General features: G+C 43.6%; 1 protein-coding gene across 1 annotated transcript in view; it reads left to right on the top strand.

Moving 5' to 3' along the window:
- B3GAT2 (beta-1,3-glucuronyltransferase 2) overlaps positions 1-21,623 on the top strand; it is a 91,232-nt gene that overhangs the window by 25,273 nt on the left and 44,336 nt on the right. The window contains exon 2 of the mRNA XM_061206946.1: positions 14,284-14,428. Coding sequence (XP_061062929.1) covers positions 14,284-14,428 — 145 coding nt within the window. The remainder of the gene's footprint in view (positions 1-14,283; positions 14,429-21,623) is intronic.

Genomic DNA, 21,623 nt, shown 5'->3' with positions numbered 1-21,623 from the left:
GGGTCAGTTCTCATTTAGGAAAATATATTGAACACGGCCAAGGCCGCAGCTCTAGGGAACTCTGCCACCTCCCATGCAGTGATTGATGGGAAGGGGTTGGGAAATCCAGTATATGCCCCCAGTATCCCCGCCCTACACATACAGGCACACACACACACAGCACTATAATTCTGAGACCACAGTCATTTCTTTAAAGCTTTTCAGTCAGCAGTATTCATTTATAACTTTTTTCGAAGTGTGGATTAGCTCCTTCGTATCTGAGTCTGTCTGTTACATGCAAAGGATGGTGGACTAAGAGACCAGCCACCAGATGTGGGTTGGAGCTCCAGATGCCCGAACTGAGTGAGCTGTACAGCTCCTTTATGGGCTGGACCCACGGCCGCAGAGGGGAGGGAGGCGCTGTCTGCCATTAAGTAACTCGGGACTCTTGAAACGTGGTGGGGCCTGTGAGCCAAAGGAGCAGACTTTAAAGGGGGAAACTACTTAGAGTATTGAACTATGTTAGCATGCTGATTTGTGGAAGTTTTCTGCAAACCTAACTAGACATTGGATTTTTTCCCCCTTTTTTCAGTTACTATTGCCTTTTAAAAAAAGGTTTATACAATTTTTAAAGGTTACACTCCATCTACAGTTATTCTAAAATACTGGCTATATTCCCCGTGTTGTACAGTACATCCTTGTAGCCCATCTTACACCCAAGAGTTTGTACCTCCCCCGCCCCTGTGTTGTCTCTCCCCTCTTTCCGTCTCCGCACTGGTAACCACTAGTTTGGTCTCTATACCTGTGAGTCTGCTTCTTTTTTGTTATACTCACTAGTTAGTTGTATTTCTTAGATTCCACGTATAAGTGATATCATGCAGTATTTGTCTTTCTTCCATCTGACTTATTTCACTTAGTGCAATGCCCTCTAGGTCCATCCATGTTCCTGCAAATGGCAAAATTTCATTCTTTTTTTCTGGCTGAGTAGTATTCCATTGTGTATATATACCACATCTTTATCCATTCATGTGCTGATGGCCACTGAGGATGCTGCCACATCTTATACATTTGATTTTATGTAAAGTTTTCCTTTTTGGTATCCAAATAAGTATTATCAGGGTTGTTGGCAATTAATTATGCTTATATTTTCAATAAACATCAAATTTTACTAAAGTGTATAGATCTATACAAGGAATAGTGGAATAGATGAAGCTTATTTTGATTTTTTTAGAAAGAACATATCTTAACCTTGATGGTGGGAGAGAGGATGGGCGCATGTGGGTGGGAGGACCTCCAAAGTAGAGGCCTTTTCTCACGTCCTGTCCGGTGTTGTCACGATAGCATTACACCCTTAGGCTGGAATTCTTTTCTGCAACAGTGCCTACTCTCCTAGAAGCCTTGAGGAAAATAGAAATTTAAATAGTCCTGGATTGGGCTGTGATAAGTCCACACAGACAAAAAAAAAAATGCATTTGACTGGTCTCCCTCACGGTCATCTGTTTCCTCATAAATATATTCAGGCCAAACCTTTTCAGCAAGGACACCACAGAGACGCCGTTCTCATCCTCCTCCTGCATCTAGTGACGTGGTACCAGTGCTCAGGTCACCTTATGGATGGTGATGCCAAGCTTGACCACTTGGTCGAGGGAGCGACCACCAAATCTCTCCATGGTAAAGGCACATTTTTCTTTTGTAATTGATGAGTAACCCATAGATTGATATTCTGAGCCAGTGTGAATATCTTCTTTCCCAACAACTTTTACCCAAGAGTTCAAGCATCCAGGGATGATTCTTGCGTGAATTAGTTATTGCCGTACTTTGGGGGCATCCAGTGGTGCTTTTCTCTTTGTGTCCTTTCTTCTGCACTTGTTAGCTGGCATTCTTCTTAAAGAACAGTTTCTCTCTCACACAGCCCACCCCCAACCTATAACCATAGATCTTAGGGTCCTTTTTACCCCTCAGTTTTTTTTTATCTGGCCGCATTGCGTGGCTTGCAGGATCTGAGTTCCCTGGCCAGGGATCGAACCTGTGCCCAGCAGTGAAAGCACCGAGTCCTCACCACTGGACCTCCTGGGAATTCCCCTCCCCCTCAATGTGTGTTGTTTGTTTTTTTTAAATTTTATTTATTTATTTATTTTTGGCTGTGTTGGGTCTTCGTTTCTGTGCGAGGGCTTTCTCCAATTGTGGCGAGCAGGGGCCACTCTTCATCGCGCTGCGCGGGCCTCCCACCGTCGTGGCCTCTCCTGCTGCGGAGCACAGGCTCCAGACGCGCAGGCTCAGCAACTGTGGCTCACGGGCCCAGTCGCTCCGCGGCATGTGGGATCCTCCCAGACCAGGCTCGAACCCGTGTCCTCTGCATTAGCAGGCAGATTCTCAACCACTGCGCCACCAGGGAAGCCCCCCTCAATGTGTTTTAATCTATCAATGTCATCTTTCTGACCCTCAAATTGTTTACAGCTTGGCCAGCCATCTGGCAGACCAGCTTCTGTCTTTATTGTCTGTCTTTGAGCACTTCTTTGCTTCTTTGGTGCAAAACATTTTAAACTCATATTTTCCCCATGCCAGACCTGGAATCGGCCACTTCTCCGAGGAGCCCTGGTTCCCTTTAGTGGAGAGTGGTATTTACAAACCAAGATTTCGGTGTTCGGTGTGTTTATTGCTGCTGGGCTGTTAATATTTCTAAGCCCTGTAATCATGAGTTTGTATTAAAACCTCCTAACTACTTTGTTTTTATTTTAAATCAGCTTCGCTGTGGTGTAATTTACCGATAATAAAATGTATTCATTTTAAATGTAGAGTTTGGTACCTTTTAGCCCCTCGCACGCTTGTATGCATCACCTGACTTAGCTGTTTGCAGGCAGTTGTCACCACGTGTGGCTCTAATCTGCGTTCCGTCACTGTAGATGACTCTGCCTATTCTAGAGTTTTGTAGAAGTGGAAGAATGCAATATGCAGCCTTTTCTCTGGTTTCTTTCACTCAACATTGTGTTTTTGAGATTCATTCACGTTGTTATGAATATCAATAGCTCATTGCCTTTTATTGCTGACCAGTAATCCATTGTTTGGATGTATCACAGTTTATTTATCTCTTTACAAGCTGATGTGCATTTGGGCTTTTTCCAGCTTGTGGCTGTTATGAATTAAACTGCCATGAACATTTAGGTATAGGTTTTTGTGTGGCCTGTGCTTTCATCTCTCTTGGGTGAACACTTAGAAATGGAATGACTGAGTCATACGATCAGTATATTTGTTAAGTGTATAAAAAACTGCCCAATTGTTTTCCAAAGTGGTTGTACCATTTTATACTTCCACCGGAAATGTTATTCTACATCTGCATTAACACTTGGTGTTGGTAGTCTTTTAATTTTTGCCATTGTAGTGGGTGTGTGATGGTATGTTATTGCGGCTTTGATTTCTGTAATGACTGAAGATAGAGAACATCTTTTCATGTGCTAAATGATCATTCATTATTCTTTGATTAAGTGTCTGTTCAAATCTTTGGCCAGTTTTTAAATTGTCCATAGATGTTTTGCCTTAGGCTTTATTATTGAGCTGTAAGAATCCTGTGTGTTCTCAATACAGGTCTTCGGTCACGTATTGGGATATTTTCTCCCACTTGGTGACTTACTTTAAAATTTTTTAAACAGTATCTTTTGGAGAGTAGAAAATTTTAATTTTGATTAAGTCCAATTTGTGAATTGTTTAGGGTTCATATTTTTAGGACGTGTCTAAGGAATCTTTGCCTACCCTGAGACCACAAAGAGTTTCTTTTTATTTTAAATGTATTTGACTGAAGTATAGTTGATTTACAATGTTGTGTTAATTACTGCTGTACAGCAAAATGACTCAGTTATACATATATATATACTTTCTTTTTTATATTCTTTTCCATTATGGTTTGTCACAGGATACTGAATATAGTTCCCTGTGCTGTACAGTAGGACCTTGTTGTTTATCCAGTCTATATATTATAGTTTGCATCTGATAATCCCAAACGCCCAATCCATCCTTCCCCCACCCCTCCACAAAGACTTTCTTTTATATTTTCTTCTACGAGTTCTATAACTTAAGCTTTTGTGTTTATGTCCATGATTCCATTTTGAGTTAATTTCTATGAATATTGTGAGATACAGGGATGGAGGTTATTTCCCTTCCCCACCCCCGACCATAGATGTCCTTTTGTTCCAGCACAATGTATTAAAGATTATCCTTTCCCCCACTGAGTTTTCTTGGCCTCTTAGTAAAAAAAAAAAAAAAAAAAAAAATCAGCCAGTCATCTGTGGGAAGAATTATTTTTGAACTGTCGAATCTCTTCTGTTTACCGAAGTGTCTGTCTTTACACTGACACCACAGTGTCTTGATTACTGTAGCTGTACGATAGGCAGAGCCAGGCCAGCTCCTCCCAGACGCTCTGTACCAGGATTCACAGTCATGTGCCTTCAAGCAAGTGACATAATTAAGTGAAGCTGGCCATGTGTGAGCAGTATTGCTTTTTTTGTATTAAAACTTAAAGGACTAAAACTTCAGCCTGATTTATTTTCATTTACTAAGGTTTTTAATTACGTCCCTTTCCCGTATATTTCTCATGGTTGTTATTATTTCTAACGGCATCTTTTGTACACATGCTTTGCATATTAAATATACAGGAACAGTCCTCGTTCCCATCCATATAACCGTGCTCCATCCCTGTGTACTTGAATGCGGGGCCCATTTGGTCTGTTTTCCAGTTGCCCACTTTGGAGAGAGGACCATCCCCCATGACAGCACAGACTGGTAGACTCGGCTTTGGGGCTGTGATAGGGATGGTGGGGGGGCCTGCGGGGAGCAGGGGAGGGCTGGCCTGGTGCTGCTGGAAGGGACATAGCCCTTGACGCCACTGTTGCCGTAAAGGAATCCAGCCCACTGTGCCACATCTTCAAAGAGGCCGGACATCTTTGGCTTTTAACACATCTCTGTTTAAAATGCAAAAACTTTTGCAGGCCAAACCAACCTTTCCTCTAGGGCCACGTATGGCCCAATGCTCCAGCTGTGACCTCTGGTCTGCACAGTAAATAAGGGCAGAGAAAGTGAGTGAAAACTTGACCCCAGGCTAGAGATTAAGTCTGCATCATACCCGACAGGGCTGGACAGAGAAGGAATAGTCACCTTAGGTGCTTTGAAAAGGGATTTTTTTAAATAATAGACTTTTGTTGTTGTTGTTTTGCATTGGGTCTTCGTTGCTGCACGTGGGCTTTCTCTAGTTGCGGCGAGCGGGGGCTACTCTTCATTGAAGTGCGCAGGCTTCTCATTGCGGTGGCTTCTCTTGTTGCAGAGCACAGGCTCTAGGTGCGCGGGCTTCAGTAGTTGCAATACGCGGGCTTCAGTAGTTGCGGCACGTGGGCCCTAGAGTGCCTGGGCTTCAGTAGTTGTGGCACACGGGCTCAGTAGTTGTGGCTCGCGGGCTCAGTAGTTGTGGCGCATGGGCTTAGTTGCTCCGCGGCATGTGGGATCTTCCCGGACCAGGGCTCGAACCCGTGTCCCCTGCATTGGCAGGCAGATTCTTAACCACTGCGCCACCAGGGAAGCCCCTCTATTTTTAATACAGTTTTAGATTTACAGAAGAACTGAGAAAATACTAGAAAGTTCCCGTACACCTCACACCCAGTTTCCACTGTTAACATTATACATTGATATTTATATGTTACATGTGTTATAATGAATGAATCAGTATTAGCTAAAGTCAGTTCTTTATTCATGTGTCCTTAGTGTTTACCACCTGGTGTCCTTTTTCTGTTCCAGGATCCTATTCTGGACACCACATTACGTTTAGTCGTCATGTCTCTATAGGTTCTTCTTTGGCTGTGGCAGTTTCTCCGATTTTCCTTATTTTTGATGACCTTGGCAATTTGGAAGAGTTCTGGTCAGGTATATTGTAGCATGCCACTCTGTTGGAGTTTTTCTGAGGTTTTTCTCATGATTAGAATGTGGTTATGCGTTTGGGGGAAGAAAAGTGCCATTTTCATAATATCAGGTCAAGGGTACATACTATCAGCATTAGTTTATAGCTCACATTGTTCCGGCTCTGGCCGCTGGGAGCTCTTTCAGTGGGCTGTGTTCTTTTCACAGACCCTCAGCAATGTGGGTTTGTGTGAGGTCTTTGTTTATTTTATAAACCCCCCCTTACTTTCTGGCACTACAGGATGATTTAGGCTCATATTGTTTATTTTCCATCTCTGTCCTAGCATCGGCCATTTCTCCAAGGAGCCCTGGTTCCTTCTATTAGAAAGAACCTAAAGCAACCATACCCCAATAAAAATTAATTTAAAAACAAGGAAAGAACGAAAGGAAGGAAGGAAGGAAAGAAAAGGAAAGGAAAGGAAAGGAAAAGAAAGGAAAGAAAAGGAAAGAACCACACAGGTTAGAAAAGACCACAGAGGGAAAGTGCCATTTTCAGCACAGCACATCAAGGGTGCATACTGTCAACATGACTTAAAATCGTGGATGGTAACTTTGAGGTTTCTCCACTGTAAAGTTTCTTCCATACTGTTGTCTCTAGAATGAAATTACTATGCAGCCCATAACCAAGGAGTGGGGAGTTAGCTCCACCTCCTTGGGTGGGAGGAGGGTTACCTACATTCATTATTTGGAATTCTTCTTGCACGGGAAGTTTGTGTATTCCCCATTGGCTTATTTATTCAAGCATTTGTTTATATACTTCGATCATATTGGTGTTTGGTGTTTATTTTCTACTTTAGTTTGTAATCTAATTTTGTTGCTCAAATTGTTCCAGCTTTGGCCATTTGGTAGACTCCCGTGGGCCTTTTTGTATGCCCCCATCAACGTGTGTTTTTTTGTGTGTGTTTTTGAGTGCTTCCTTACTTTCTGGCTCTAAAGGTACCCCGGGATCATCTTGTATAGTTTCTGCCCCAGCCCTGGAGTCAGCTGCTTCTCCGAGTAGCTCTGGTTCCCTTTATTAGAGCACAGTGTTAGGAACCAAGATCTGGGGCCAGGTGGGCTCATTGCTGCTGGAGTGTCACTGCTTCTAGGCCCCCTCAGCTGACAGAGCAAGGAAGTAGGTGTGTGTACTGACCAACATGTGTATGCACACATATCTATGTATATAACCATCTCTATATCAAGCTAAACATGAGTTCATACTGATGTCTCCAACACTCATCCGTAATCACATGAATAGCGCTAGCCTTCTCTTTTGCTTATCGGTAAGTTCTCACTCCAATGGAGAGAAACCTGGCTCCCAGCAGCCACTGTCCAAAATGGATCTATTTTTTATTAAGGAATGCGGGGGATGCTCCTGTCCAGGGCCTGGAGCACTTGAGTTGCTTTCTTCCTGGAAAGTCTTTGTTCTTCCTCTCCGCAGTGGTCAGTGCTTCTCATGCTTTAGACTTAGCTCAGGTCGATGTCCTCAGGGAAGCCTCAGCAGGTCCCAGATCAGGTCAAAGCCTCTGCAACATGCCTCATGGCACCATCTGCTTCCCTTACAGCCCTGATTATCAGCATCGAATTTAAGTAGCTCATCTTGCAGTTGGTTTTGTTACTGCTTTTTCTTTTCCGGAACGTTGGCTTCACAGGCAAGGACCTTGTCTGACTTGCTCAGGGGCTAGCACTGGACACACGTTAGGTATGTGATCAGTATTTAGTGAAAAGATACAAGAGGTATGGAAGAAATGTGAGGCGTGGTCTTCTAGGTCTTCTACCCAATGACACAGGAGAAGAGTTGAGAATATAACATTAGGGACGTTTCTGCTTCTAGAATTCTTAGCTCCTTTAAGTAATTCGCTTCTGCCCCTCAGAAGTTCATGCTCTGGAAATGGTTGTGTATGGAAATCAGAAGAAATCCAGGGCAATGTACAGTTACATGAAGGACACTGGAGTGAATAGCACTGAGCCAAGTAACAATTAGTTGAGGGAAATGGATGCTGAATCAGATGCAAGAGAGAAAGCAGGCATGATGTTAATTTTCAGACTTGTTCCACAGAAAATGTATGGGTGTGTTGGATCATATAAACGTAGCTAGCTTCTGTGTTGGAAAATACCGGATGTTTATGCACAATAATATTGGAAAAGACCCTGGGCTCCAAGTCCTCACTCTGTGCTCCACCATGTTTGCACTGCTCTTTCCGTCTTTAGCTCACTGGATCCTGCCCCATTGAGGGTGACTTTTTTTGTTTTGGCTTTGGGGTGTTTTTTTGCCACTGAAATTATTAGTTTAAACAGGAGGATACCAAATGTAAACTTCTTTATTGTAATTCTGCTCCTTGAGGTTGCCTATGGCATTTTATATTTCCTAAGATCAAGGATTTTGTTCATTTCCCTTTGGAAAAAATAAAACAAGATTTCACCTACTGGTAGGTCTTAAAGGAAGCTAAGAGGCATTTGTTTAACTTTTTCTGTTTTACTCTAAGGGCATTCTGATGATCACATATGTGTGATCTTCTGAAGCGTTCCAGTCGTGGAACGCTGGCCGCTAGCCGTCTCCCAGAGAGGGGCCAAAGCCATGCAGCTTAAAGCTGCAGGAAAAACGTTGGCTAAAGAAACAGGAGCGGGTTGTTGGTAAGAGTCACCAGACCCAGGAGTGCACAGCAGTTCCCTGCCACCCTGCTTTCCTGGAGAAGATGCAGACAGACCGGCACCACCTGCCCTGGGGGAGTTTGAAAGGCATGTAGCCTGGAGGAGCATGGCGATGTACCACATGCATCTCGTGGTCCTTTTGGCCATTGGATCTGCCCGTGATTTGGACTTGCGAGTCCTATCCACTTCACTGGGGGTCACAGCGGGAGGAGTAAGTGACAGAGTATGACTCTAGCGTTGAATAAATAGGAAGAGGATGCCTTTGGGGGCCGGAACTGGTCATAATATTGTCCTATCAATACGTGAATTGCTTCCTCTTCATCTTAACATCCAGTGCTTTACTCCTCAGTTTTAGACCCGAGCTCACACCGGGTACCGGAAGATGTGTCTGTGACGTAACTGCTGTTTTGTGCTAAGAAAGTAACAAAGCTTTTAAATATGGAGAATATTTTAGTTACAGGAAAGTGCTTTGACTTTTAATAGTAACAGTCATTGTTACGTTTCCCCCTCTCAGAAAAGAAGGAGGCTGCTTAGGAATCCTTAAAGAGCATAGATGGAGAGAAAAGGACACAGGACAAAGGATGGATCCCAGGGGTGACGAGCAGAAGTTCTGTAAACAGCTGTGCTATTTTCCTTTGAAATGCCGGGCACAGTCTGTGTAGTGTAGCGGTCATGTGCCGAGGGGCTGTGTGTCTAACTCTGGAATGAAGGATTCCACACTGAATCTCAGAGCCGTGCATACACGGCAGGGGCATCTGGATCTTTCTGAAGTTTTAAACTACAGTCCTCCCTAGGTATCCACGGGAAATTGGTTCCAAGACCCGCTGTGGGTACCAAAATCCAAGTCCCATCGGATTTTAGTACCTGCCCAAGTCCCGTCCTGGGCCCTCTGTATCCGCAGGTTCCGCATCTGCAGATTCAACCAACCACAGATAGTGTAAAGGATGTGGAACCCGCGGATGTGACGGGCTGCCTGTATTTAAATGACAGACTTTTAAAAATGTAGCATACTTGGAAACGTAATCCTGCCACGTCACCTGCATTCAAATAGTCATTGCATTTCCTTTAGCACCGGACCCTCTGAAAAAATGAAACATGAACAAATGTTCACTCTGAGCTGCTCTCAGAAATTTGGAGCATGCTAAATAAAACCTACACGCTCTAGCATGAAACTGGCGCAGAAGTGTGAAGTGTTGCTTCTTTGATGCATCTCATTACCCGGAACCCTAGGCCATTCTGTAGTCTGTGGGGAAAATCCTACGTGTCTTTCACGGCCCTACTTAAGTGGAAAGCCAGGCACCAAACACGTCTGGCCATGTTTGCTTGTCCCGGTAGGAGCGCTCCCACAGTTCCGTGTGTTCTCGTCTGTAAGGGAATTTCTCTTTTCCTGTTTCCCCTTTCCTTCTGTTCTTTTCCTGTCTGTCCTCCTCTTGCCTGTGAGGTGCCCCTTCACAGCACAGCATCCTGATTGCTTGCTACATGTGGCTCAGGTCTCAGGTACCACGTGGTGCTTACACACTTATCAAGAATGTTTTGGCACCTGCTGTATGCAGGCACAACCTATGCATTCTCAAGAGGATACCCAGGTCTGAGACGAGGTCCACTTACCAGCTTTTCAGATTTGAAAATTTAGTGCGCCAGGAAAACGCAGTTTAGGAGCTGAAAAACCATAGGCATTTTAAGGAAATATCAAAAAAAGGACACAGCACTATTTTCAGTACCTTGTTAGATACACGGCCATTCTGTCACTGTAAGAAAAACATGTACTAGATTTAACTTGGTTTCTCAGTATGTTTGGCATATTTGAGATATCAAACCAAAAAATGGAAATTTTTCATTTTCTGCAGTGTGTGAGGGAACAGGGGTGGAGTGAGTTGAGGAGAGGGCTGTATTTTTGTGAAATTTTTAATAAAATTTCTGGCTTTTTTCCCACCTATGGCAAAGATCTAGGATACAAAAGCATTAAATGTTAATACTGATTCAAAATTAAATCTCCAAAACCTGGCTGAGAGAAATGAAAGATCTAAATAACTGGAGAGAGAGAGACCATTTTCATGGATTAGAAGACTCCATATTGCTACGTTGTCAGTTCTCACTGAATTGATATATACATTTGATGCAGTCCTGATCAAAATTTGCCAAAATTTACAGACTGACTCTGAAACTCATATGGAAATAGTCAAAACAACTCTGATGAAGAAGAACAGAGATGGAGGACTCACACCACCTGGTTACAGCGGTTGTCATAAAACCACGGTAAATCAAGACAGTGTGGTATTAGCATTAGATCACCAAGTAGACCAGTGGGTCAGGGAGAACGTCCAGAAGTAGACTCACACGTATGTGGCCACTGACTTTTGACAAAGGTACAAAGGCTGTTCTGTAGTTCTGGGACAATTAGATACAGTTGGAACAGTTGGATATCCACATGCAAAAAAATAAAAGAAGAATTTCAGTCCCTCACATCACATACACAAAATTAACTCAAAATAGATCATAATTAAATATAAGACCTAAATCCATAATAACTTCTAGAAAGGAGGAGAAAACTGGGGGTTAGGCAACAGTATCTCAGATATGACACCAACAGCATTATTCATGAAGAACAAATGGATGCACTGGACTTCATCAACATTAAAAGTGTCTGTCCTTCCAAAGATGATCCATATCTCCCAAGAGGGAGGAGATATAGGTATACATACAGCTGATTCACTTCGTTGTACAGCAGAAACTAACACAACATTGTAAAGTAACTATACCCCAATTAAGAAAAGAAGGAAAAGAAGAGATGAGCCATAGACAAGGAGAAAATATTTATGTCACATATCTGAGAAAAGGATTTGTATGCAGACTATATAAATACCTCTCAAAACACAATAGGAAAGAAATAAACCATTTTAAAAGTAGGCAAAAGATTGGAACAAATACTTCACCAAAGAAGCAATGCCATGTGGCTTATAAGCACATGAAAAAATACTCAACATAATCAGTCATTAGAAAAATGCAAATTAAAGCCACAGTGACATACTACTAATACCTATTAGAGTGGCTAAAATGAAACACCAGCCACACCAAGTCTTGGTGAGGATGTGGAGTGATTGGAACTCTCACACACTGCTGGCGGGATTGTAAAACGGTACAACCACTTTGGAAAATAATTTGGCAGTTTCTTAAAAAGTTAAATGTACACGTACCATGTGATCTAGGCATTCCACTCTTAGGTATTTATCCAAAAATAATGAAGCCTGTATAGACTCATACACCGATGTTCATAACAGCTTCATCTGTAATATCCAGAGGCTTGAAAAAACCCAAAAGTCCATCAACAGGTAAATGGATTTAAAAAAACAAAACAAAACTGTGGCACACCCATACATCCATACGATAGAATACTACTCAGCAATGGGAAGGAATGAACTGTTGATACACATTGTAGCCTGGCTGAATCTCCATATCGTTATTCTAAGTGAAAGAAACCCGATTAAAAAAAAAAATAGTATACACCATATGATTCCATTCATATAAAATTCTGTGGAGATCATCGGTTGCCTGGGGTTAGGGGATGTGGAGAGGGTAAGAGGGATGGCTTTAAAAAACAGCACAAGGAAACTTGGGGGTGATGGATATGTTTATTATCTTCATTTTGGGCATGTGTTCATGGCCATTTACATAGGTCAAAGTGTATCAAATTTTATGCTTAAAAACATGCATTTTATCCTTTCAGGGGTCCCTAAGACTGCCCACATGCTTGGTGATTTACTGGGACCCCTAGCACCCAGCATGTATTGCACTTGTGGAAAAGATGTGTCACCGGGATGCAGTAAGGATCCGTAGGCACATCAGTGAGGGAAAGATGAGAGGAAGGGTTTGGAGGAATCCATGTGCCACTTCCTGTGTCCTCTGCCCCCCATGAGGGACCACAGAGCGTACCTTCCCTCCAGCAGCAAAGCTGTAACTATGGAGGTACAGTGGTTATGTCCACTGAAACCCATTTCAGGTTCAGAGTTTTTGCTGAGGGCTGGTCACATAGGCACCTCTGCCCACCAGTATTTCAGATGCCTGAAAAGAAAACGTGTTCAGTGGCCCAGGCAGGCAAAACAACCTCATCAACGTAGGAACTGCTTCAAAAGCCAGATTCCCAGGTGCCAGCCAAGGGCCAGCTTATAAGCAGGCTTTTCTGAAAATCATAGTCTCAGGACTGTTCATTCTTTTCTGTAGTCAGTTATACCTCAGTAGCACTTTTGTTTTTTTTCAGTAGCACTTTTTAAAAAAATGTAAGTTAGTATGGGCTAGCACAAGGCAATGGTGATTAATTTACTGAAAAAGTGATAGACTATAAAAAACAGTCATTTCAGATTTGTGGAAGACCAATAGAATGGGATCTTCATTACCTGGATTGCTTCATGCTCTAAAATCTGCTCTTTGGAGTGAAGTGGGATATTAATAAATAAGTAAAGTTGGGATACTTGCTAAATGGGAGCTTCGAGTTATATTTTCATTAATACAGTAGTATAACTTTTAATTTGAATTGTACTTGAAAATCTTTCCCAAGAATATAATTTTTCTTCCTTTCATTAAATAATTCTTTGATTGATAATCTTTATTTTAATCATTGGTTAACTGACCATGACCCAGTTCTATAGCAAATAAAAGGTCAAGCATTGGTGTTGAAATTATAACGATCCCAACAACGGGTCCGCCCGGTGCAGTGGTGTGGCACACCCAGCTGGGAGAGTAGGCACTGCTGAGATCCAGCCTGTGTTTTGATGGCCAAGCCAGGGGCCCCGGCATGGGTGTGTCCGCCTGAGAAAGGGGCAGCTCTTTCTAGTTTGCAGAAAGGCGCCACATGGGCTGACTTGGCCCCAGCACGTGTCCCAGAAGGAGGTGGTGGTGACCGTGATGGTTTTCCCCCAAAGTGCTACCCGCTAGAGGCCAGCTTTGTTAGCAACGTGTCTTTGTTTGTTTTTGCTTTTTTGTTTTTTAATTTGTATTGGAGTATAGTTGCTTTACAATGTTGTGTATCAACATGTCGTTCCCCTTAAAGAAATCCAGGAGATAACTGCCGGTTGAGGCCTGTCTTTAAGAGCATGTATCTGGAGAGGACCAGAGATTCCAGCCACCCGTGTGGGCCTTTCCTCTCTAATTTGGCCCGATCGCCTTTGAAAGGCAGGTGAATTTAGAGGACGTTTTTCTTTCTGTCAGTCCGGAGGGCACCTGATGTCTCTTCTGTATCTGGATCCCATTATGAATGTCCCCAGACAAGATCTCTCTGTGTCTGTAACAGTAAAAAAAAAAAAATCAGAGACAGGCAACCCCTGTGGCTCCTCTGAGAGGAATTGCTGCTGGTGCTGAGTAATAAGGTTCCCTAAGGGGCAGTCAGCCTCCTCGCTTGCGGAGGGACCACGCGTAGCTGAAGATCCAGCTCTGAGACAAATAGACAGTATTTGATGGTCACAGCTCAGCTTCCGACGAGCGATGTTCAGACGTGGACCCACTTTATCTCTCAGCCCTGAGCCCCTGGCCGAGTCCGTGAGAGCACAGGGCAGTGGCACCAGGCAGCCACACGGCAGGGAACCGGGGAACAGTCTGCCAGCAGGACGGCTCTGATTCTGCTCGGAAACCTTCGCCTTTTGGAAATCTCCACTCCCCCCGTTTCTGCTGTGGCTCGCATTCCTTTCCTCGTTCAGGTTCCTTCCCCTAAGGAAGCTTCAACTACATCTCTTTCCCCTTTTGTAGATGCGAACAACGCGCAAGGTCTCTGTGTGGCCAGTGGGCCTGGTTGGCGGGCGGCGCTATGAACGTCCGTTGGTGGAAAACGGGAAGGTCGTCGGCTGGTACACCGGCTGGAGAGCAGACAGGCCTTTTGCCATCGATATGGCAGGTGAGCGCGTAGATCGTGGGGTTTGCTCCTGCCGGGTTGTTCCTGCCGGCCGCCCCGTGTGTAACTGGACTGCAGGCAGGACGCTTTGAAAGACCGCTTTGGTTAAACCCTACGTTGTGTTATGTTCAGCAGATGAGCTGTCTAAACCTTCAAAGCAGGCTGGTTGGGTGATTCAAGGGGAAATTGATTTGGGGAGTGATTAGGAAACACTCATTCCATTCCATTCATCACCTGTCCTCGCAGCCATCCCTTCATCCAGGTGCTGGGCTGGGCGGCGGGGAGCTGGGCGGTGAGAAACAGACCTGGCCCCGGCCTCACAGGGCTCTACAGTCAGCACCTGTCCATGCCTCGCTCTACAAGTCCGACTGGTTGTAATATATCACATGCGTACTGATAAATTTAACAGTGATATGGTATAGGCAGGCTAATCATTTTGATGCTTATTGATACATTTAAGAGTGAAAATATAAAAATTGGATTACTGGTTTTTCAAACAGGTATTAATGTTGAGTATAACTGTCTTTCAAAGTTTTTACTCTCTGACCAACCAACTAAATTGAATAAAACCTACTGTAGACCACAAATTCTAAAATGCTGCTTTATCATAAAGTGACTCATTCTCTGGGGGTTATATAAAATGATGCCTGTGATAACTGTGGAACGATGCAGTTTGAAACATGAGTCTTTGGAGGCAAAAGAGAAAAAAAATCGCTAAAATCACTGATGTCTGTAACCTAGAAGATGAAGGCAGAGAAGCTTCAAAATTGATCTCATCCATCTCAGCGCCGAAACAGAGCTCTGTCTGTCTGTCAGCCTGTGCGTGGCCAGTCTTTTTGTGTGCTATTTCCCAGCTGTAGTCAGAAGCACTGCTCAGAATTGTGATGGGATGGAGGCTGTGTTCTGACTGGCTTCATCACCTTTATTCTGACAATACTATAAATTTGAGGGAGCGAGGTTATGAAGAGCACTGGAAGTAAAAGCTGCTGGGGAAAGCTTTGGGGATGGCCGATCAGCTGCCCCGCTCCGTGGGAGAAGACCAACTAGGGTATTTTAACTCAACATTTAACAGCATTTCCTGAGTGCCAACTTTGCGGGATTGTGTGTCATGGTCTCTGACTCAAGGATGGTCTAGATCTCTGACCCTTCCCTGACCCCTGCCCCCTCCCTGCGTCCTGACCTCTCTGTCCTTCTTTCAACCCAAGCCTTATTCCTCGGTCCCCGGTTCTTGCAGCCACGGAGCTGAGCTGGCATCTCAACCAAAGAATCTTCCTGAAGGCAGACAGACAGGCAGGTCAGCTGTATTTGGAAGGTGACAAGGATTCTCAAAAGAGGTGTCGCCTCAATCAAGTCTGAAACTATAAGGCCGACCCTAACGTGTCTTGAAAATCAAGTTTTTCGCTGCTCAGAAGTGTTGAGTGTGAGCAGAAATCTTGAGGAACGTTGGGCAAAACCTTGTGCTTCTCTGGGACTTAGTTCCCTCGCGTAGAACGAGGCAGTAGCGTGAATGACCACTGAGGTCTTCGCTGATGAATTCTTCCTTTCCCTGGCTTCCCATCTTGGGAAGCTCAAAGAAAAGTCCAGGTCCGTGGATTCTAAGTGAGGGTGTGACTGCTAACGCAGCCAGCTGGCAGATGTTTGGTTCTTATGGTCCCCAGGAGTTTAAGTCTCCCACATGGGATCTCTGCCCATCACCCTTCAAGCTAACTTCAAGGTGAGGGTAACATAGATACGTCTTCCTGGATTTTGCTGTAAGAACTTTATGTAGATGATCAAGTATCCAGTAAACCCACTGAGTATTTTGCATTGTTCCCCCCAGAATTTGGATCCAAATAGATATATCTAAAATTCAAGAAAGGCACGTGGGTTTTGTGAATTAGGCCTGACTAGTGACAAGATATTTGATACTCTTTCACTGCCAGAATCTCTGGGAAACTTTTCTCCATGACATGACTGATGTTTGGATTTTTTAAAGCACTTTAATATATTTTCAAAGCATAATATAAGACCTATTGTAAAATAGGAATGATTTGCTTGTTTTTATTAATTATCCTTATTTAAAAATAGGAATAACATTTCTGTCTCAAAGAAAACAACTTTTGAAACGCTGAATTATTTTCTTTACACATGGATTTGCTTTGCAAATTAGTTGTCAGTAAATTATTGATATTTTTGGAAGCCTTTAAGTGAGAGGGATTTGGTTGATAAGATAAAGATCTGACTTTGAGCAGTTTGTTCTAACTCTAAAACTTGAAATTTTACAGCTTTGTTTAGATTCCATATGATTCATTTATTAGCGGGAAGAGAGAACAGGCCTTTTGGATGTTCATATACAAATGGTACTTCCCACCTCATTTTCAAGAGACACACACAGACACACATACACTCACAATCTCTAGAGAGTAGAAAGGTGGAAGCCCACTTCCCTGCTATACCCAGGAAAGCCTGAGAATCACTGCTTTAAAAGTGGTTCTGATGGTTGAGTGAGGGGACTGCATTGGAGCCTGCGTCTCGCTTGGACTGACACAAACTGATTAAAAAACATGAAACTGGGAGAAGAAGATGGCGGAAGAGTAAGACGCAGAGATCACCTTCCTTCCCACAGATACATGAGAAATACATCTACACGTGGAACTGCTCCTACAGAACACCCACTGAACGCTGGCAGAAAACGTCAGACCTCCCAAAAGGCAAGAAAATCCCCACGTACTTGGGTAGGGCAAAAGAAAAAAGAAATAACAGAGACAAAAGAATAGGGACGGGACCTGCACCAGTGGGAGGGAGCCGTGAAGGAGGAAAGGTTTCCACGCACTAGGAAGCCCCTTTGCGGGCGGAGACTGCGGGTGGCAGAGGGGGGAAGCTTCGGAGCCACGGAGGAGAGCGCAGCCACAGGGGTGCGGAGGGCACAGCGGAGAGACTCCCGCACAGAGGAGCGGTGCCCCAGCACTCACCAGCCCGAGAGGCTTGTCTGCTCAGCCGCCGGGGCGGGCGGTGCTGGGAGCTGAGGCTCGGGCTTCGGTCGGATCGCAGGGAGAGGACTGGGGTTGGCGGCGTGAACACAGCCTGAAGGGGCTAGCGCACCACAGCTAGCCGGGAGGGTGCCCGAGAAAAAGTCTGCAGCTGCCGAAGAGGCAAGAGACTTTTTCTTGCCTCTTTGTTTCCTGGTGTGCAAGGAGAGGGGATTCAGAGCGCCGCCTAAACGAGCTCCAGAGACGGGCGCGAGCCGCGGCTATCAGCGCGGACCCCAGAGACGGGCATGAGACGCTAAGGCTGCTGCTGCCGCCACCAAGAAGCCTGCGTGCGAGCCCAGGTCACTCTCCACACCGCCCCTCCCGGGAGCCGGTGCAGCCCGCCACGGCCAGGCTCCTGTGATCCAGGGACAACTTCCCTGGGAGAGCGCATGGCGCGCCTCGAGCTTGTGCAACGTCACGACGCCTCTGACGCCGCAGGCTCGCCCCGCATCCATACCCCTCGCTCCCACCGCCTGAGTGAGCCAGAGCCCCCGAAGCAGCTGCTCCTTTAACCCCGTTCTGTCTGGGTGGAGAACAGACGCCCTCAGGCGACCTACAAGCAGAGGCGGCTCCAAATCCAAAGCTGAACCACAGGAGCTGTGCGAACAAAGAAGAGAAAGGGAAATCTCTCCCAGCAGCCTCAGAAGCAGCGGATTAAAACTTCACAAACAACTTGATGTGCCTGCATCTGTTGAATACCTGAATAGACAACGAATCATCCCAAATTCAGGAGGTGGACTTTGGAGCAGGATATATTAATTTTTCCCCTTTTCCTTTTTTTTTTTTTGAGTGTATATATATATGCTTCTGGGTGAGATTTTGTCTGTATAGCTTTGTTTTATAATAGCTTTATTTTACTTCACTATATTTTATCCTCTTTCTTTCTTTCTTTCTGTTTTTTCTCCCTTTTACTCTGAGCCGTGTGGATGAAAGGCTCTTGGTGCTCCAGCCAGGCATCAGGGCTGTGCCTCTGAGGTGGGAGAGCCAACTTCAGGACACTGGTCCACAAGAGACCTCCCAGCTCCACGTAATACCAAACGGCAAAAATCTCTCAGAGATCTCCATCTCAACATCAAGACCCAGCTTCACTCAACGACCAGCAAGCTACAGTGCTGGACACCCTATGCCAAACAACTAGCAAGACAGGAACACAGTCCCATCCATTAGCAGAGAGGCTGCCTAAAATCATAATAAGGCCACAGACACCCCAAAACACAACACCAGACGTGAACGCGCCCACCAGAAAGACAAGATTCAGCCTCATCCACCAGAACACAGGCACTAGTCCCCTCCACCAGGAAGCCTACACAACCCACTGAACCAACCTTAGCCACTGGGGACAGATACCAAAAACAACGGGAACTACGAACCTGCAGCCTGTGAAAAGGAGACCCCAAACACAGTAAGATAAGCAAAATGAGACGACAGAAAAACACACAGCAGATGAAAGAGCAGGGTCAAAACACACCAGACCTAACAAATGAAGAGGAAATAGGTAGTCTACCTGAAAAAGAATTCAGAATAATGATAGTAAGGATGATCCAAAATCTTGGAAATAGAATAGACAAAATGCAAGAAACATTTAACAAGGACGTAGAAGAACTAAAGAGGAACCAAGCAACGATGAAAAACACAATAAATGAAATTAAAAATACTCTAGATGGGATCAATAGCAGAATAACTGAGGCAGAAGAACGGATAAGTGACCTGGAAGATAAAATGGTGGAAATAACTACTGCAGAGCAGGATAAAGAAAAAAGAATGAAAAGAACTGAGGACAGTCTCAGAGACCTCTGGGACAACATTAAACACACCAACATTCGAATTATAGGGGTCCCAGAAGAAGAAGAGAAAAAGAAAGGGACTGAGAAAATATTTGAAGAGATTATAGTTGAAAACTTCCCTAATATGGGAAAGGAAATAGTTAATCAAGTCCTGGAAGCACAGAGAGTCCCATACAGGATAAATCCAAGGAGAAACACGCCAAGACACATATTAATCAAACTCTCAAAAATTAAATATAAAGAAAACATATTAAAAGCAGCAAGGGAAAAACAACAAATAACACACAAGGGAATCCCCATCAGGTTAACAGCTGATCTTTCAGCAGAAACTCTGCAGGCCAGAAGGGAGTGGCAGGATATACTTAAAGTGATGAAGGAGAAAAACCTACAACCAAGGTTACTCTACCCAGCAAGGATCTCATTCAGATTTGATGGAGAAATTAAAACCTTTACAGACAAGCAAAAGCTGAGAGAGTTCAGCACCACCAAACCAGCTTTACAACAAATGCTAAAGGAACTTCTCTAGGCAAGAAACACAAGAGAAGGAAAACACCTACAATAACAAACCCAGAACATTTAAGAAAATGGGAATAGGAACATACATATCGATAATTACCTTAAATGTAACTGGATTAAATGCTCCCACCAAAAGACACAGACTGGCTGAATGGATACAAAAACAAGACCCATATATATGCTGTCTACAAGAGACCCACTTCAGACCTAGAGACACATACAGACTGAAAGTGAGGGGATGGAAAAAGATATTCCATGCAAATGGAAATCAAAAGAAAGCTGGAGTAGCAATTCTCATATCAGACAAAATAGACTCTAAAATAAAGACTATTACAAGAGACAAAGAAGGACACTATATAATGATCAAGGGATCGATCCAAGAGGAAGGTATAACAATTGTAAATATTTATGCACCCAACATAGGAGCACCTCAATACATAAGGCAAATACTAACAGCCATAAAAGGGGAAATCGACAGTAACACAATCATAGTAGGGGACTTTAACACCCCACTTTCACCAATGAACAGATCATCCAAAATGAAAATAAATAAGGAAACACAAGCTTTAAATGATACATTAAACAAGATGGACTTAATTGATATTTATAGGACATTCCACCCAAAAACAACAGAATACACATTTTTCTCAAGTGCTCATGGAACATTCTCCAGGATAGATCATATCTTGGGTCACAAATCAAGCCTTGGTAAATTTAAGAAAATTGAAATCGTATCAAGTATCTTTTCCGACCACAACGCTATGAGACTAGATATCAATTGCAGGAAAAGGTCTGTAAAAAATACAAACACATGGAGGCTACACAATACACTACTTAATAACGAAGTGATCACTGAAGAAATCAAAGGGGAAATCAAAAAATACCTAGAAACAAATGACAATGGAGACACGATGACCCAAAACCTATGGGACGCAGCAAAAGCAGTGCTAAGAGGGAAGTTTATAGCAATACAAGCCTACCTCAAGAAACAGTAAACATCTCGAATAAACAACCTAACCTTGCACCTGAAGCAATTAGAGAAAGAAGAACAAAAAAACCCAAAGCTAGCAGAAGGAAAGAAATCATAAAGATCAGATCAGAAATAAATGAAAAAGAAATGAAGGAGACAATAGCGAAGATCAATGAAACTAAAAGCTGGTTCTTTGAGAAGATAAACAAAATTGATAAACCATTAGCCAGACTCATCAAGAGAAAAAGGGAGAAGACTCAAATCAATAGAATTAGAAATGAAAAAGGAGAAGTAACCACTGACACTGCAGAAATACAAAGGATCATGAGAGATTACTACAAGCAACTCTATGCCAATAAAACGGACAACCTGGAAGAAATGGACAAATTCTTAGAAATGCACAACCTGCCAAAACTGAACCAGGAAGAAATAGAAAATATGAACAGACCAATCACAAGCACTGAAATTGAAACTGTGATTAAAAATCTTCCAACAAACAAAACCCCAGGACCAGATGGCTTCACAGGTGAATTCTATCAAACATTTAGAGAAGAGCTAACACCTATCCTTCTCAAACTCTTCCAAAATATTGCAGAGGGAGGAACACTCCCCAACTCATTCTACGAGGCCACCATCACCCTGATACCAAAACCAGACAAAGATGTCACAAAGAAAGAAAACTACAGGCCAATATCACTGGTGAACATAGATGCAAAAATCCTCAACAAAATACTAGCAAACAGAATCCAACAGCACATTAAAAGGATCATACACCATGATCAAGTGGGGTTTATTCCAGGAATGCAAGGATTCTTCAATATACGCAAATCAATCAACGTGATACACCATGTTAACAAATTGAAGGAGAAAAACCATATGATCATCTCAATAGATGCAGAGAAAGCTTTCGACAAAAT

Source organism: Eubalaena glacialis, chromosome 12 (assembly GCF_028564815.1).
Source record: "Eubalaena glacialis isolate mEubGla1 chromosome 12, mEubGla1.1.hap2.+ XY, whole genome shotgun sequence".
In the NCBI taxonomy this organism is placed as follows: domain Eukaryota; kingdom Metazoa; phylum Chordata; class Mammalia; order Artiodactyla; family Balaenidae; genus Eubalaena; species Eubalaena glacialis.
The sequence above is the reverse complement of the archived record's forward strand: the minus strand, read 5'-3'. Positions and strand labels throughout refer to the sequence as shown.